General features: G+C 41.2%; 1 protein-coding gene across 1 annotated transcript in view; it reads right to left on the reverse strand.

Moving 5' to 3' along the window:
* Positions 1 to 1,230: 1,230 nt before the first annotated feature.
* LOC118789849 (canalicular multispecific organic anion transporter 1-like) overlaps positions 1,231 to 14,689 on the reverse strand; it is a 36,286-nt gene continuing 22,827 nt past the window's right edge. The window contains exons 23-32 of the mRNA XM_036546537.1: positions 12,675 to 12,829; positions 12,388 to 12,543; positions 11,528 to 11,727; positions 10,246 to 10,372; positions 7,971 to 8,072; positions 6,906 to 7,049; positions 6,375 to 6,533; positions 3,702 to 3,868; positions 2,658 to 2,852; positions 1,231 to 1,391 (exon numbers count right to left, since the gene is read on the reverse strand). Coding sequence (XP_036402430.1) covers positions 1,262 to 1,391; positions 2,658 to 2,852; positions 3,702 to 3,868; positions 6,375 to 6,533; positions 6,906 to 7,049; positions 7,971 to 8,072; positions 10,246 to 10,372; positions 11,528 to 11,727; positions 12,388 to 12,543; positions 12,675 to 12,829 — 1,535 coding nt within the window. The 3' untranslated portion in view covers positions 1,231 to 1,261. The remainder of the gene's footprint in view (positions 1,392 to 2,657; positions 2,853 to 3,701; positions 3,869 to 6,374; positions 6,534 to 6,905; positions 7,050 to 7,970; positions 8,073 to 10,245; positions 10,373 to 11,527; positions 11,728 to 12,387; positions 12,544 to 12,674; positions 12,830 to 14,689) is intronic.

The raw sequence follows: 14,689 nt of genomic DNA on the forward strand, positions 1-14,689 counted from the left end.
ATGTGACATTTTCACAAGATTAAAACTGATTGAAATGGCTTAGAAAACCATTGTATGGAGTATTGTAATATTCTATTTGTATTTTATGGAAAATAAGTTGATATATGCAACATTTCATTTGTGTCAATAGTTTTATTGTTGACAAAAAAGAACAAAGTGTCTAAAAACATTCAGTAACAGGACATGTGTCCAACAATGAATGTAACATGAAAGACTCACTGCCAATAATCATGCTGTAACATTGCAAAGTCCTACAACAGTGTCAAATTAGATCAACTGATTTTTAAACACTGTGCATGAAGTTAACTAATCATGGATTACCAATTAAAATGTGTCCCTCCCCAATGACTGCAAAGCAGGGTTTGTCATGGTAGAAAGGGTAATGCTGCGTCCCATTTGCCTCGGAAGTCGGAGCTGGGAATGGTGTCACACCTAAGTTGTGACAACCACCATTGCATTATGGGAAATGAGGTTCTTTTTGAAGGTTGACAGTATGACCTCACATTTTTTTGTGTCAGCAGCCCCATGTGCCTCTCAGAATCTCATATCATATTGGGTATCTGTGGGAGACTCATATGCACAGCAGCCTGGTTTTAATTATATTCTAAATTTGCAGTTTGGGTTGCAGTCCAAATGTCAAAATTAATAACTAGTAGGGAAATGGAACATTAATCATTACAGTTTGCTGACAAGGAAACCTAATAAGGGACAGTTACAGTTTGCATTGTAACGTAAATAACAGAGCACGGTAATGGATAATGTGAATCCCTCATCGTGGATAATAATTCAAATCTGATTCCCATATATGGAACCATAATGTGAATCCCTCATCATGGATAATAATTCAAATCTGATTCCCATATATGGAACCATTTCAATATTCTTATTAACAAAAAAAAATCCATTATAGTTTGTATTTATTAGAAGGACAGACAGCCTTCTTTACTCTAAACTTTATGACATCATTGTGCATTTAGCCTACAATTTAAAAGAAATCCTTGCCTCTCGTGGGTCCTGACCAAGCGGTTTGGTTTGGGTTGCAGACAAATATGCTGTGACAGTGGGTAGCAGTATGGTTATGTTCCTTTGCCATGTTTTCACAATTAGCTACTAATTACATAATTAGTAAGGTGTTTGTTGCTTCAACAGTACTGATATTGAAGTGCCTACAGCAACACATGGAGGGTAACAGTTGAAATACAGGTATAAACCCCCACTGGTCATGTGGTCGAGAAAAACTCAGGGTCCTGCTGATGACTGATCAGAGGGCTGTGCTGTCAAGTGATGTGATCCCAGCATCCTTTGCCATGGCATAGAAATGGCCTCCCTTCTGGAACAATGCACTGGGAGAGTCAAACTCCACAATCTTCCCAGCATCAAGGACCATCACCCTTAAGCGAAAAGAAAAAAAAAAAGATCATTGACATTTCTCTGCTTCACAGTCAAGACAAATCTAGAGGGGATAAGACGTGTTTCCTTCAATGTGTGTCTTCAAAATGAATTAGCTTCGTAATAACAATTAGCATAATTTTACAATAATAACATTAAGAATTAAAATTTCTTAAATTAAATTAAATTTCTTAAATTTATATATAAATATAAATTAAAGTTTCTTATTTCAAAATAAGAAACTGCATAATAAGACATTCATTCAGAGCATTGCATCTGTTCAGATTACATGTGTTAGACCTCAGTAATTTGACAAAGCATTACTGAAAAAACAAAAAATGTGATGCTTGCTTTCTCAACTAATGTTCTTTCCACAGAAAGGAAAAAGCATATACCTGTTAGAGTGCATCTGTGTCTCAGATGGAACATGACCACACTATAAGTGACATTTTCTCCTCTTTCATTAACCAAGTTAATGTGGCAAGCAGAGATGCGTCATACAGAGAAACAAGCCTCGCCCTTAAATATGAAAGTACACCCATGTCTGGGTACAATGTTTCAATATTGTTCGGCAACTGAAAAGCTGAAGAGAGCAGGACATGGAGAATGGCGAGACACAAAACACAACCTTCTCAGAGGTGTTTATTAGAGGATGAGGGAGAGAGTGCACACATGCAAAGGGTAGAATGGAAAAATAATATTCATCTCCTGCTAATGATGTCAACGAACAAATACCATGAAGTACAGTAAGAAAGATGATGTAATAAGCTAAAGCAAAGAGCCCCAGTGAGAATGAAAAATTTGCTGCCTTTTCAAACTTTGTTTTACTTTGCTACCTCTTTTTCTCACTTGTACTTACTCCACAGCCTCTCTATTTGTAATCAGGATTTCATGTTGAAAAAAGACTGACAGTTGCATTTTTATAAATATTTAAAATACAAACTAATGTAAACTGGATCATTGGAAAGGAGACTGCTTGTACAATGTGTGTGTGTGTGTGTGTGTGTGTGTGCGTGTGTGTGTGTGTGTGTGTGTGTGTGCAGTGTGTGAGTGTGTGTGTATGTGTGTGTGTGTGTGTGTGTGTGTGTGTGTGTGTGTGTGTGTGTAAATCCAAGTATGAATTTGAACATACCAAGCATTACAACGATGGCCACTACAAGATTGATTTTATTTCTCAGAAGATCACTTAGTGCCTTTGAATTTTGAATCTGTCCTTTTCTCTCATGTGGTACCTGCTCTTTCCTGTCTTGTTGCTACCAACCCCTTACCTGGAGCTGTCCAGGATGGTGTGTAGCCTGTGGGCGATGGTAAGGACAGTGCAGTGGGAGAATTCTCTCCGGATGGTGGTCTGTATGAGGTTGTCCGTCTCCAGGTCCACAGCAGCTGTGGCCTCATCCAGAATCAGGATGCGTGATTTCCTCAGCAGAGCTCTGGCCAGGCAGAGGAGCTGCCTCTGCCCCACACTGGACACACAGAAGAAGAAACAGAAAACTCACACCTACGCAGGTCTCATATACTACAGCCACAAAACACTAACCACCTGCACAATTCATACATGCTCATATACCACAAACTACACAACTTTCACACATCACAAACACCTACACAACTCTCATAAACTACAGCCACAAAACACTAACTGTCTGCACAATTCATACATGCTCATATACCACAAATAACTACACAACTCTCACAACTCTGCACATATGTTCACAGCTCTGATGCACTGCCAAAGCAATAGTATAAAAACCACAAACCGCACAACTCTGAAATGCTCCCCTGAAAAACACTACATAACGACCAAAGCACAAACAACTCACATATTCTCCTAGCACTGACACACCACCCATAAGAGTATTACACAAATCAAACTACCTTCAAAACTCTGATGCACTCATCCATCAAGAATAGGAAATTCACAATTCTCATAAATTCTCATAAATTCACAATTTTGAGAAGTCTCTCAAAGCAAGTATTCATAAATACAACACAGTGGGAAAAAGAACTATGCAATACTGTTCTTAGAAGACTACACCAATGTCTGGGATGTACAGTAACATAATAATTGTCTGGAAAATTACGATACAGAAGCAGAGCTATTTGTTAAACAACATCGAAGCACATATGTGCTAGCTTATTAAGATCTGAACATTAACACTGTTTATAAAAAATCTTAAAATGACATATTGTGCCATTAGGAAACCAATGTCAGTATGTGTACATTATGGTTATTATCATTCTAATTTTTAATAGTTTTGGTGATTCTTAAAGGGAGTACTGGCACATAAGGGAGGCATGCACACTGTACACACCTGAGGTTCTCCCCCCCTTCGGTGACCTCATGGTGCAGTCCATCCTGCACCCCCCCCACGTACTCTTTAAGATGGGACAGTTCCAAAACTCTCCAGATGTCTTCATCGCTGAACTTCTCAAAGGGGTCAAGGTTCATCCTCAGAGTTCCAGAGAACAGCACAGGATCCTGAAAAGAGATACAGCCCACAGAGGACCCACTGCATGATTAACTAATGACTTACAAACTTTAACATAGATCGCAAAGGCCTGCTTTGTCCTTACAAATGCAAATTATTTTTTCCCCTTACGCAACCTTATGTGGAATGACCAATTGTATACCTTATCTCAATGCCACAATCTCTGCACTCACACATAGAGCACTGATGTGAAACAAATGCAATCTTTCAATACACTCGCATGTAGCAAATAGCTATTTTTCTATTACAAGTCACCCAGCACAATACAGTGGAGTGACCATTCATTGGATGGGCACTACTCTGCTAACATCATCTGAGCAAATTGTAGGTGCCTGGTGAATTGCAGGGTGCCTGAGGGTTATGAGATGAGCAACCCCTGCTGACATGCCAACACCTATCCCTGGAGGAATGAAGCTAATGTGTTTTGCTGCCGTGGGCTCTCTGATTATAGTGAGATGAGAGCAAGCCCGGCCTGCAGAGCTCATCCTGCATTCAAGGTAAGTGCCTTAACCAAGCACCAACATGAGAGTCCCGCAAATGAATTTTTAATTTAGGCTATGTGTGTGCTGTGTTTGTGGGAAACATGTCACACCTCCAATTAATTAAGAGTCACAGTTAAGGACAAATATTGATTTAACACAAAAGCAGGAGTGCTCTCATTCACTTCTGTAAGTCTAACCACATTAATCATTTAAATTCAGTGCTAAATTTTAATAGGAGTTTCACTCATTCAATTTCATACACTGTATATGTTTTTTGTTTTCAGCACCCACTCAAGCTTGTTCTTGCTATTCATTCTGCTGCTGAAAGGACCAAACAAATGCTGGTCAGATGGTGTCTGGCCCCTGGTGTCAGGGCTCCCGCCCCCTAGCTGTTGTGTTTTTGTTTTTCCCTGTCCATGTGCCTTTGTTTTCCTTGTGTTCTAGCCCTGCCCCGCTCTCCGCCCTGTCTCCGCCCACCTGATTGTCTCCACCCGCCTGCCTGCACACCTGCTTCCCATCACCTAATCAGCCCAGCCCTATATCTACCCTGCTTGTCTCTGTGTTGTTTGCCAGATCGTTTCAGTGTTTTCTGCCTGTCTCGTTTCCCGCCTGTTTTCCTGTTTGGATTTTGCTGGTTTTTGCCTTGCCTGTTCCTTGACTATGTTTTTGCCTGCCCTCCTGTCCTGATTGCCTGATCTGACTGCCTTCAAGGTTTGACCCTGCCTGTTTCTGGTTTTGATCCTTGTTTTTCCCCTTGGACTGTCTACCTGGTATTTTTGACCCTGCCTGTTTTTGGACTACCGGCTTGTTTGACGATTCTGCTTATAAACGCCTGTAATTGGAGCTCTTGTGGTCCGCGTCTGAGTCCGTGCCTGAGTCCTGACACCTGGCTTGTTGGGGGAGAGAGTACTTTTTCTTTTGTTCTTACCAAGAGCAGGAGTAGGTCTGCTGTATTATTCTGTGAAATACATGGACATTTTAATGGAAGTTCAGCCAATCTTTCATCTGTGGCTTACTGGATTATGCAATACACCATCAGTAAATGCTGGCATCAAGCCCTAAACATAGCATCTGTCTTCATTACCTTGGACAACTGCTGTTCAGATGACATTTTGCGAGTAATACAGCATAATATTTCACCATTGTATTTCATCAAAAGCACACTAGAGCAGCCCCAAAACTGTACTTTCATATTAGTAAAATTGCATGGTACCCACTTCATTTTTACTGAACATTTACTGACCCACAGTCCCTAAAGCCCCTATTGAGCTAACAGTATTGACACCTCCTGAAAAGGAAAGAAAAAAAAAAACAACAATAAACCGCAGTCTAGGGTGGTCTTGTGAGGCCATTCACCGCAGCCAGACAAGTTTGTGGAGTGGTGAGTAATGATTTACTCAATGGCACCGAATATTGCAAAAATTACATTACTTTGGCAACAGGTAAAGTGCGGATATAAATCAGCATACTCTAAATGTCACTTTATTGGTTTATTAGTGAAGTTAATGATACATGGCTATTTTCATTTTTTGGAAAACTATCCATAACTAGCGCAGCTCAGCTAGTGAGCTACTAGTTTAGATATTGTACTTAGCTACTGGTAACTTGACATGGGTGAATAAATGTTATGGTGTGTGAAATGACCTCACAAGGGAGAGGTTCTTGCTACTTATTAATTTGATTTCTTGTGATCTGTTGAGATAAAGTTAGCTGGTATTTCTGTTGTATCCTGAGACACCATGTCATGGTATGAATGCTACCACAATACTGAAGTTGCTTGCTGTTTTAATTTTGTGTTTCAATGATTTAGGCACCTCAATGTACTTTAATATAAGCTGCAATAAACTGTATGTTTCAATCTGAAATGCATAGTAAAGGGCCAGAGTCTGTTTTATTTGAAAATGTGTCATACAAAAAATTGGCCATGTAGGTCAAATGGGCCAAAATGTCTCTCTGTCTGCAAAAAAAGTTATGTCCTTTCTTGGTGTGTGTGTGTGTGGGTGTTCCCACACACCTGTGGGATGATGGTGAGTCGGCTCCTCAGGTCATGTAGGCCCAGGGTAGCGATGTCCACCCCATCGATAAGGATGCGCCCTTCTGCTGCCTCGATGATGCAGAACAGACAGTTTGTGAGGCTGGACTTCCCTGCCCCTGTCCTACCCACAATGCCGATCTGGAGGAACACGGACGCGGTCATGGTTACGTTCATGGTCACAGTAGCATTCAAGGGAAGTGTAGCACGCATGTAAGCTCCATGACTACATGCCTGACTGTCAGTCACAGGGATCTGTTGGGAAATTCTATGAAAATGAACTCTTGCACTGTCACTTGCCTGAAAATTTCATAACTTGAAATCTTCTGAGTTTTGTCACCTAGGCAAACAGCTGTCACTCAAACACTCATTTGACAAGGCAATGTGTAATGCTAACACATGGTTTTGCGCTCAGCATGTCTCTAGCAGCAGGTGGGATGCCGGTTGTCATCTTGGAGTGCGAGGAGGACCTAACAATCACCATGGGATGCCTGGGCCTTATGCATACCGTACCTTCTCTGTGCTGTCAATGTCACAGGTGAGCCCATGCAGAACCAGGTCCAGCTCAGGCCGGTACCGGACCTTGTAGTTCTCCAACCGGAGCCTCCCAGCATCAGGCCATCCCTCGGGGGGGTGTTTCTCTGTGATCCAGGCTGCCTGCAGACCCAGCCAGCGAAAGGCATTATTTATTGCTCTCTGAGGTTACTAGAAAACCTAGCAACACGGCTAATAATGAACAGATGCTGCCACTTTCTGAAAATAAATGTGTGAAAGATGAAAAAAATAATGATAATATATAGGAACAACAAAGCAAAGCATGAGTGTTACACATTGTGAATGCCTGGATGCCAGGAGGGCGTAGTACAGTATGTCTGTCCCCGTACTGTCACTATACTTACTGTATGCACTTTTGTACGTCGCTTTGGATAAAAGTGTCTGCTAAATAAATAAATGTAAATGTATACGGCCTTCACGGAACAGCCATGCTAATATGTAGGAAAGACAAAGTAGGTCTACTAATGCTACTGTAGGACATGGCCATTATCATTACACATTATCAATGCCAGGAGGTAGTAGTATGTGGCCTTTATGGTAGAGCTAAGCAACAGGCACTGTTGAAAGCAGTGGGCTGAAATTCAATGGAGTTTGTCAACAGCCCTGACAGCAAAGGTTTATGTTCTAGTACTTGCTTTATTAAAGTGTACATAACTGTAAAATTGTATTTGATCTCAGTGAATGTGTTCATTGAAACCCAACTGCATTCTCTCTTAGCCTATGTGATCAAGGAAACCTGACCCAATCTTGGTGTGCTCCCTAATTGAAACTGTACATTGTATTTGATCTCAGTGAATGTGTTAATTGAAACCCAACCAAATTCTCAATCTCGGTGTATATGCGTTCAAGGAAACCTGACCTCATTCTCAATATTTTGGTGTGCTCGCTCACTGAAACAGTACGTCCTGTTCAACTGCAGTGTACCTGTTCATTGAAACCTGATCTCAGTCTTGATCCCTGTGTACACACTCATTGAAACTGTTCATGGCATTCGATCTCTGTATATGTTCACTGAAACTCTACCTCTTTCTCAATCTTTGCGTACTCGCTTATGCGCTCCACTGCCACAATGTTGGTCTTTAGCTGAGAGGTCATCCTCACCAGTGCACCCAGGGTATGGGTCAGCTGAGGGTCAGAAGGAGACAAAACTGCAGTTGAATATTAACGGACATGTAAGATCCTCAAGTGAACACAGTCACACATCTCTGATGGCCAAAGCCAACCAAGTAAATGTTGTTTAGCTGGCTATGTTAGTTTTATTGATTTTGCTATGAAGAAATTTCATTATCCTTTTCTTAGAACTTGTATTTCTCCAGCATCCTAGTCATGATCAAGGGAGTCTGCTACAAATATGAATACTATCTTAGCAGTAATCCTGAGTAACTAGCTAGCCAATGATAACATTTTGTGGAAAAATATGAAAATAACATGGCAAAACAGAAAAATGCACAGTATGTTATTAATGTTTTAGTATAATTTAATGGTGAAGACTTTCATACAGAAAAGCCTAGGTTTTAATTGGGCTTATTCGTTATTTTGTGGAAACACCTTATTTCATTAAATAAACACAGTTTCTTATGTTATTTGGTAGCCTTCTTCTGGTGGGGCTTGCTGTGATGAAGCATGATGACAGAAAGAGTATTAACCTATGACGTATGCAAAGAAGCCAAAATAAATAAATAAAATCAAGCAGGCTACATTTGTTTGTTTTGTTGTTACATTTTTATCTCATGTTCTGTGATTAAAGTGACTGGTGCATTTGTTTCAGTGAAATCCTCTAAAACATATACATAAAAATACTTCATCCTCCGTTAACAACCATTAATTGATAATTGCCCTTCTCAGCCATCAGCTATTCAATGGTCAGAAATGTGTGTCATTTACATTCTCCATATGAGAAGGGATTGAGGAATCCGAATGGGGGACCCATCAAACACGGTCATTTATACATGTTCAAGTCTTGCAGGGGAGGTATAGTTGGAGGCATAACCAGGTTTTGAAGTGTATAGCAGCAGCAATTGAGAGGAGAAGACAGGTGAATTCGGTATGTAATAGGACTGAGAGTCTAGCTATTCTTTTTGTTTATGAGGGAGAGAAAAGTAAAACTAGGCCAGCTAAAGGGAGCCAGTGATTAGGAGATGCAGGTAGACTTGGGAGGAAAGCGCGTAGTTCCGCTGGAAATAGTTAGCACTAGTTTGAGGCCAGATATAGTTTTATGGTCAGTTATTGAGCAGGTTGTGCAATTTATAGAGCTGATGGTGCCATGGGAGGACTCAGTGGACAAGGCTTATGGAAGGAAAAAGCTTAGATAATATGTACATTTAGCAGCAGAGGTAAAGCAGCAAAAATGGAGAGCATGTGTCCAATAGAAGTGGGCTGGAGAGGTTTTGTAGTGCGATCAACTACGACACTGTTTAGAGAGTTGAGAATTCGGAGGCAGAGTTTATGTCAGGCAGTTGAGAAGATGGCAGAGGCTGCAGAGCAAGGACATAAGTAGATTTGGTGCAGAAGAAATATTGTCAGCTGGGGTAGGAAAGAAGATGTACAATGTGTAGTGTGTGAGGAATACGTTTCAACGGTGATTGTTCAATGGTAGGGTAAGTATAAGTTTGGTAGTAAGAGCGCTACTGTTTGTGTGTTGGTGTGAAGTTAGCTAGCTTTATTGCGGTGAGTATTTTGTAGGATCAGTGTAAGGACACTAGTGCCCTAGTGTACTTCAGTAACAGGGAAGTTTGTTGGAGTTTGAGTTATTGTCGAAGTTAGCATAGTTAGCATGCTCTGTTAGTGGTTGTTGAAGTTAGTGTGCTCTATTAGCGGTGTTTGTTTCAGTGTGGTTGATCAGACATGAGTATATGGTGAGCCACTTAGGTAACCAGTTGTTTTCAATTACATAGTTGTTTATTAGGGTAGGTGGGTAGTATAGGTGTTGAGATCAGGTATGGAGAGGGGTGGTTCTGGGACACCAGAACTAACTGTTGAGCCTTCCAGAGGTGTTGTGGGCCTAACGAAACACCAGTGAAAGGAGGTGCTCACTTGGTAACCCCAATGATATACCGGCATCTACACACTTTGGTTGTATTAGCTGAGCACTTATCCTGTGTTTATGGCACTTTGTGTTGTAATATTAACTTCAGAGTCATTATTCAGGGTATACAGATGTCCAAAACAACATTGTAATGGTCTTCCTGTCTCCATTGTATTTTTCCTCTTAACAGAAATCCAAGACACACACACTGGCAGCAAAGGGTGTGGGTGGCATGGTAGATGACAATTGTTGTCACAGGAGATCGCTGCTCACGTTGAGAGAGTAAGAGATGGACAGTCCCACTGTGCCGCTGTTCAGGGTGTCACGGGACAGAACTGCAAGCAGAGCTGAGAAAAATACCACCAGATTGCCCAGGAAATCCAAACGGATGGCTAGCCACCTGCAGCAAGAGCAGGGAAGACAGCAGGAGCACAAGTCTTAGCAGAAATCATCATGACCTAACAGCCCAAGGTTTAAAGGGGGACTGGGGTCAAACTGTTCTGAGAGAATTTTTTTCTTTAATAGACAAGCAATACAAAACTAGCCAATTCACTTGCTGTGGCGGATTCATTGTAATGTTTTTACAGAGGTCAACTCACAAAGGGGGTTCACAAACAGACGCCATCAGTACTATAATTCTGTCTCCATTAGTTAGAATGGTGTTGGAAGTGCAGACCAGGAGACAAAACCTGAAAACTGACAAAACCAAACTATACTCTGGGTCCACCTTTCAAACAAGTGACAGTCATTGCTTAGAGAAAGAGAACACTCTGGGATCTGACAAACCCTAATGAATCCAGAGGTATCACCCATTGCAGCTTTTGTTCCCAAAAGCTCTGCTGCTGCTGTTACTTGGAATAAAGTCTGTAGGTTGCTGTGGATCTAAGTTGTAAACCCCATTTTTGGTAGTCCAAAATCATTTGTGACTTACTGTCACCTCTGATGCTCAGAGTTGCATTCTTGCCCATTGTGATAATCACAACTATATTATTATTTTTCTTGGGGCAGTAAGATACTACTGTTGTACTCTCAGAGAATCAAATTTTGAGGAATGCATAGTTCTGCCCTGTATCCTCAAAAATTCACTTCTCGTTTGTTCTTTCTCACTGTCCCTTCCATGGACAGCTTTCTTTTCAGCAGCTCAGCTCCAAAATGGTAGGATGTAAAGAATGTGATGTTGTGACCCTGCAGGCCTTCAGTCATCTCCAGTGGTTTTTTCAGGTGCATCTCCAGGATTGTACAAGAGAGGAAGAGCTTCCACCCATCTATCCGAAACACCTCTGATCACAGCTAATTTTTCTCTCTCCCTCCAACCAGACTTGGTGTCACAGTTATTAAAGCAAATCACTTTGGAAAATATGTGAAATGTTTCAAGTGACATTGTGGCTGGAAAAGTGCCCTTCCAACCCAAATCAGGAAGAGTCATTTTATGTTTTATGCAGAAGCAAACAAAATGAGCTGTATTTCAGAGAATTTAATAACTGGACTGGATCAAACTGACCCATAATAACAATATTAGGGAGTTACACGGTTTGAGTCCACTAATAGGCCTGACCGGTTGGAGGTGATCAAGGCGTAGACGCTTTTCAGGTTGTCATCGATGGTGGCCTCGTTTTGCCTGAGGAAGCGCTCCTGGTGGCCATATGCCCGGATGACGGACAACCCCGAGACCGTTTCGCTGAAGTGAGAGTAGATAGGAGAGCGGGATACGGAGTCGAGACGACGCAGCTGCCTGGAGGTGGCCACGTAGAACCTCTGGGGACGAAAAAGGCAGACGACGGCCTTTAGCAGCCTGGGGCATTCAGAGCTGGGGGCACTTTCACTGCACTGGCTGGTTCTGTAAATTCAAAACAATAACTTGGGAGTAAGTGGATGTATTGAGGCCAGGCCCGGCGCTATGGGGGTGCTTAGGGGTGCACTGCACCCCCAGACGGACCTCAGCGTACCCCCAGTTGTCTCCTTATATCCCCTTGTCTACATAGTATTTATGGCTTTTTGTGCACCCTACGTGGATTGCAACTGCACCCCTCTCTATTTTCTCCTGGCGCTGAATCTGATTGAGTCACACTATCCCATTGCACTTTTATGAAGGAGAAACTGTGGACCTAAATTAACACCACAAATCGTGGACCACACATGTTTTCCTGGTGGGCTGCCACCTAATATATATAATAGCAGTATATATATATATATATATATATATATATATATATATATATATATATATATATATATATATATATATATATTATACTATACTAATACTATACTATAATACTATATATATATATATATATATATATATACACACACATACACACACACATAAACACACACACATGTAAGGATGAAAAGACACTCTCTGCATATAAAGCTGGTCTGAGAGGAAGTATCCACACAGACTGCCTCTCTCACCTGCACAAAGTAGTACACCGCCGCCAGGGGTATGGCGACCACAGTGAACAGCGGTGCTGCCAAACAGATGATAAAAAGAGTCCCGAAGACCTCCACCAAATTCAGCATCCAGGAGCGGAAGGACACTGGGATCAATTCATCCACCGTGAATATTTCCTGAACATATCAAATGAACATCACATCAGTGTAATGCTCCAATTACATCTCAAACATAGTCTACACTAAGCTGATCTGTGGAGACCCCAAAAGCAAACCTGAACATGAGCTGGTCAAGTTGGGCATCCTACCTTTGCAAACCGGCTGATCACCCTGCCTGAGGGTGTGGTGTCAAAGAAGACCATGGGCGCACGCAACACGTTGGACAGCAGTCGACTGTGCAGGATCCGAGAGGCAGAGATGGCTCTGTCAGCGAGCAGCAGGGTCCCGAAGAACACCAGTGCCCCTGTTTGACAACGTTACGTATGTCTATCTGGTCATGTGATTAATTTGTCTGCTCAGACAGCCAGAGGTACCTGCCCATGTAATCCTTTCATCCACTCAGACAACTGAAACTACCCGATCACGTAATTCTGATCTGTGAAATGACTTTTTGCATCCACTTAAACAAAATGGATTTTGTCCCAGAGTTCCCTTTGAATCAGCAAGGAAAGCAAAATAAATGATTTCATTGGGTGAATGGAGCTCTTCATCTCTGACTCATAACTAAGTGTGCTGGAAATGTGACTCATAACTAAACACACAGCCTCGAGGTAACTAAACACACATGACATGCATGATGGCCAATGAGCCAATGAGTTCTGAGTGTGTTTTTCCAAAATTCACCATCTTCCTAGTGCTGGAACAGATCACCACCAGCAGATTATTCTTTTTATGTAAGATGTAAGTAATGTGGTCACCATTGTACAACTCACAATGATATTATCTGCTTTTCAGCAAAGAGATCAGGTTGCATCAGTTCAATGTATTAATGTGTAAAGAAATCGGGGATGTGTTGCCAACCTAAACCTATTTTTGTGTAACTATAATGATTTTATGAGAAGTGCAGAAATGCAGAGATACCACATTAGATGGAGTCATGCAAGAAGGAATCAGCTTGTGATGGATGAGACGTATTAATTGTACTTGATTGTTACTCAATAACAGGTTCAGGATTATCATAAACTGAAGAGAAGCTGTTTGTCTCCCCTATCTGTAGCTCACCAGTCACCACAGCAGAAATCGCAAGAAGTATAGGCAAAAGCAGAAAAATAAATAAAATATATATTTTATATATATTTTATATCCCTTCTCTTTTGACGGATCTTACATATAGCATTGATGTACTTAGCTAACAGTGGCACAGATACCCCTGGCTGTCGGCCATTAACTGAGCAATGGTTACATGCACCCCTGGGTACTTACACAATATCCATTCACCAATCAGATGCGTTTACATCACATGTAACTGCAAAAGCCAAATGTCAGTCAAACTGACCTCCAATAAAAATGCACAATACTGCTTACTGTATAACTATACACAACAACAAGCTCCCAAAATCACAGTGACAACATTAAAAAACATCCTTGAAATTATTCTTAAGGAATGACTAAATATTAACCTACATTTTAAGTGGATGTGTATGTGCCAGCCAACACGCTAATTCGCTCCTTATGATTGCCAACTACTCCATATTCAATAGCGACACATGCCTTTTCAAAACTGAAGCGCTGGTACTTAAGCTAAGAAGAACGCTAACGACTGGCTGTCTGGAAGCGTGCAGCGCGCTGGAGTTCATGTTCTCATCATGGACCATTATCCCAGGCCCACTTTCCATAAAGCCCGTGTTGAGGTAACGCTATCGATAGCCCCTGGAAAAATCGTCTGTGTGACACCTTTTGATACACAAAACCTGAGGCAAGTCTAGTAGGTAACTATAAAGTTCTGTTTCCCTTTTGAACGTCGTTAAATGACTAACGTCATCAAAAACTGTGGCTTGCTTCAATGGTCGGTGCCCCAGCATTGCACATTTAAGTGGACACAGATGAATTTAGTGAAAAATAAACCCATGAGCCATTTATGTCTGTCTGCAAAGGCAAAGGTTCATGTTTCAAAATTAAATGTTTAAATTAATTTAAAGCTAACACAGGACTAATACAAATGTGTCATACAAAAGCAAAAAACAGATCCATGTCAATCTGCAAAGTCAATGGATAATTTTTCAAAATCAAAATGAGCTGAATGCTTCTATACTACTGTAGTTTTTAAATTCTGTTTTCAGGACTTCAATGCATTTTAAATGTATTTAATTTGAACAGCGCTACA

The sequence above is a fragment of the Megalops cyprinoides genome, chromosome 15, assembly GCF_013368585.1.
Source record: "Megalops cyprinoides isolate fMegCyp1 chromosome 15, fMegCyp1.pri, whole genome shotgun sequence".
In the NCBI taxonomy this organism is placed as follows: Eukaryota; Metazoa; Chordata; class Actinopteri; order Elopiformes; family Megalopidae; genus Megalops; species Megalops cyprinoides.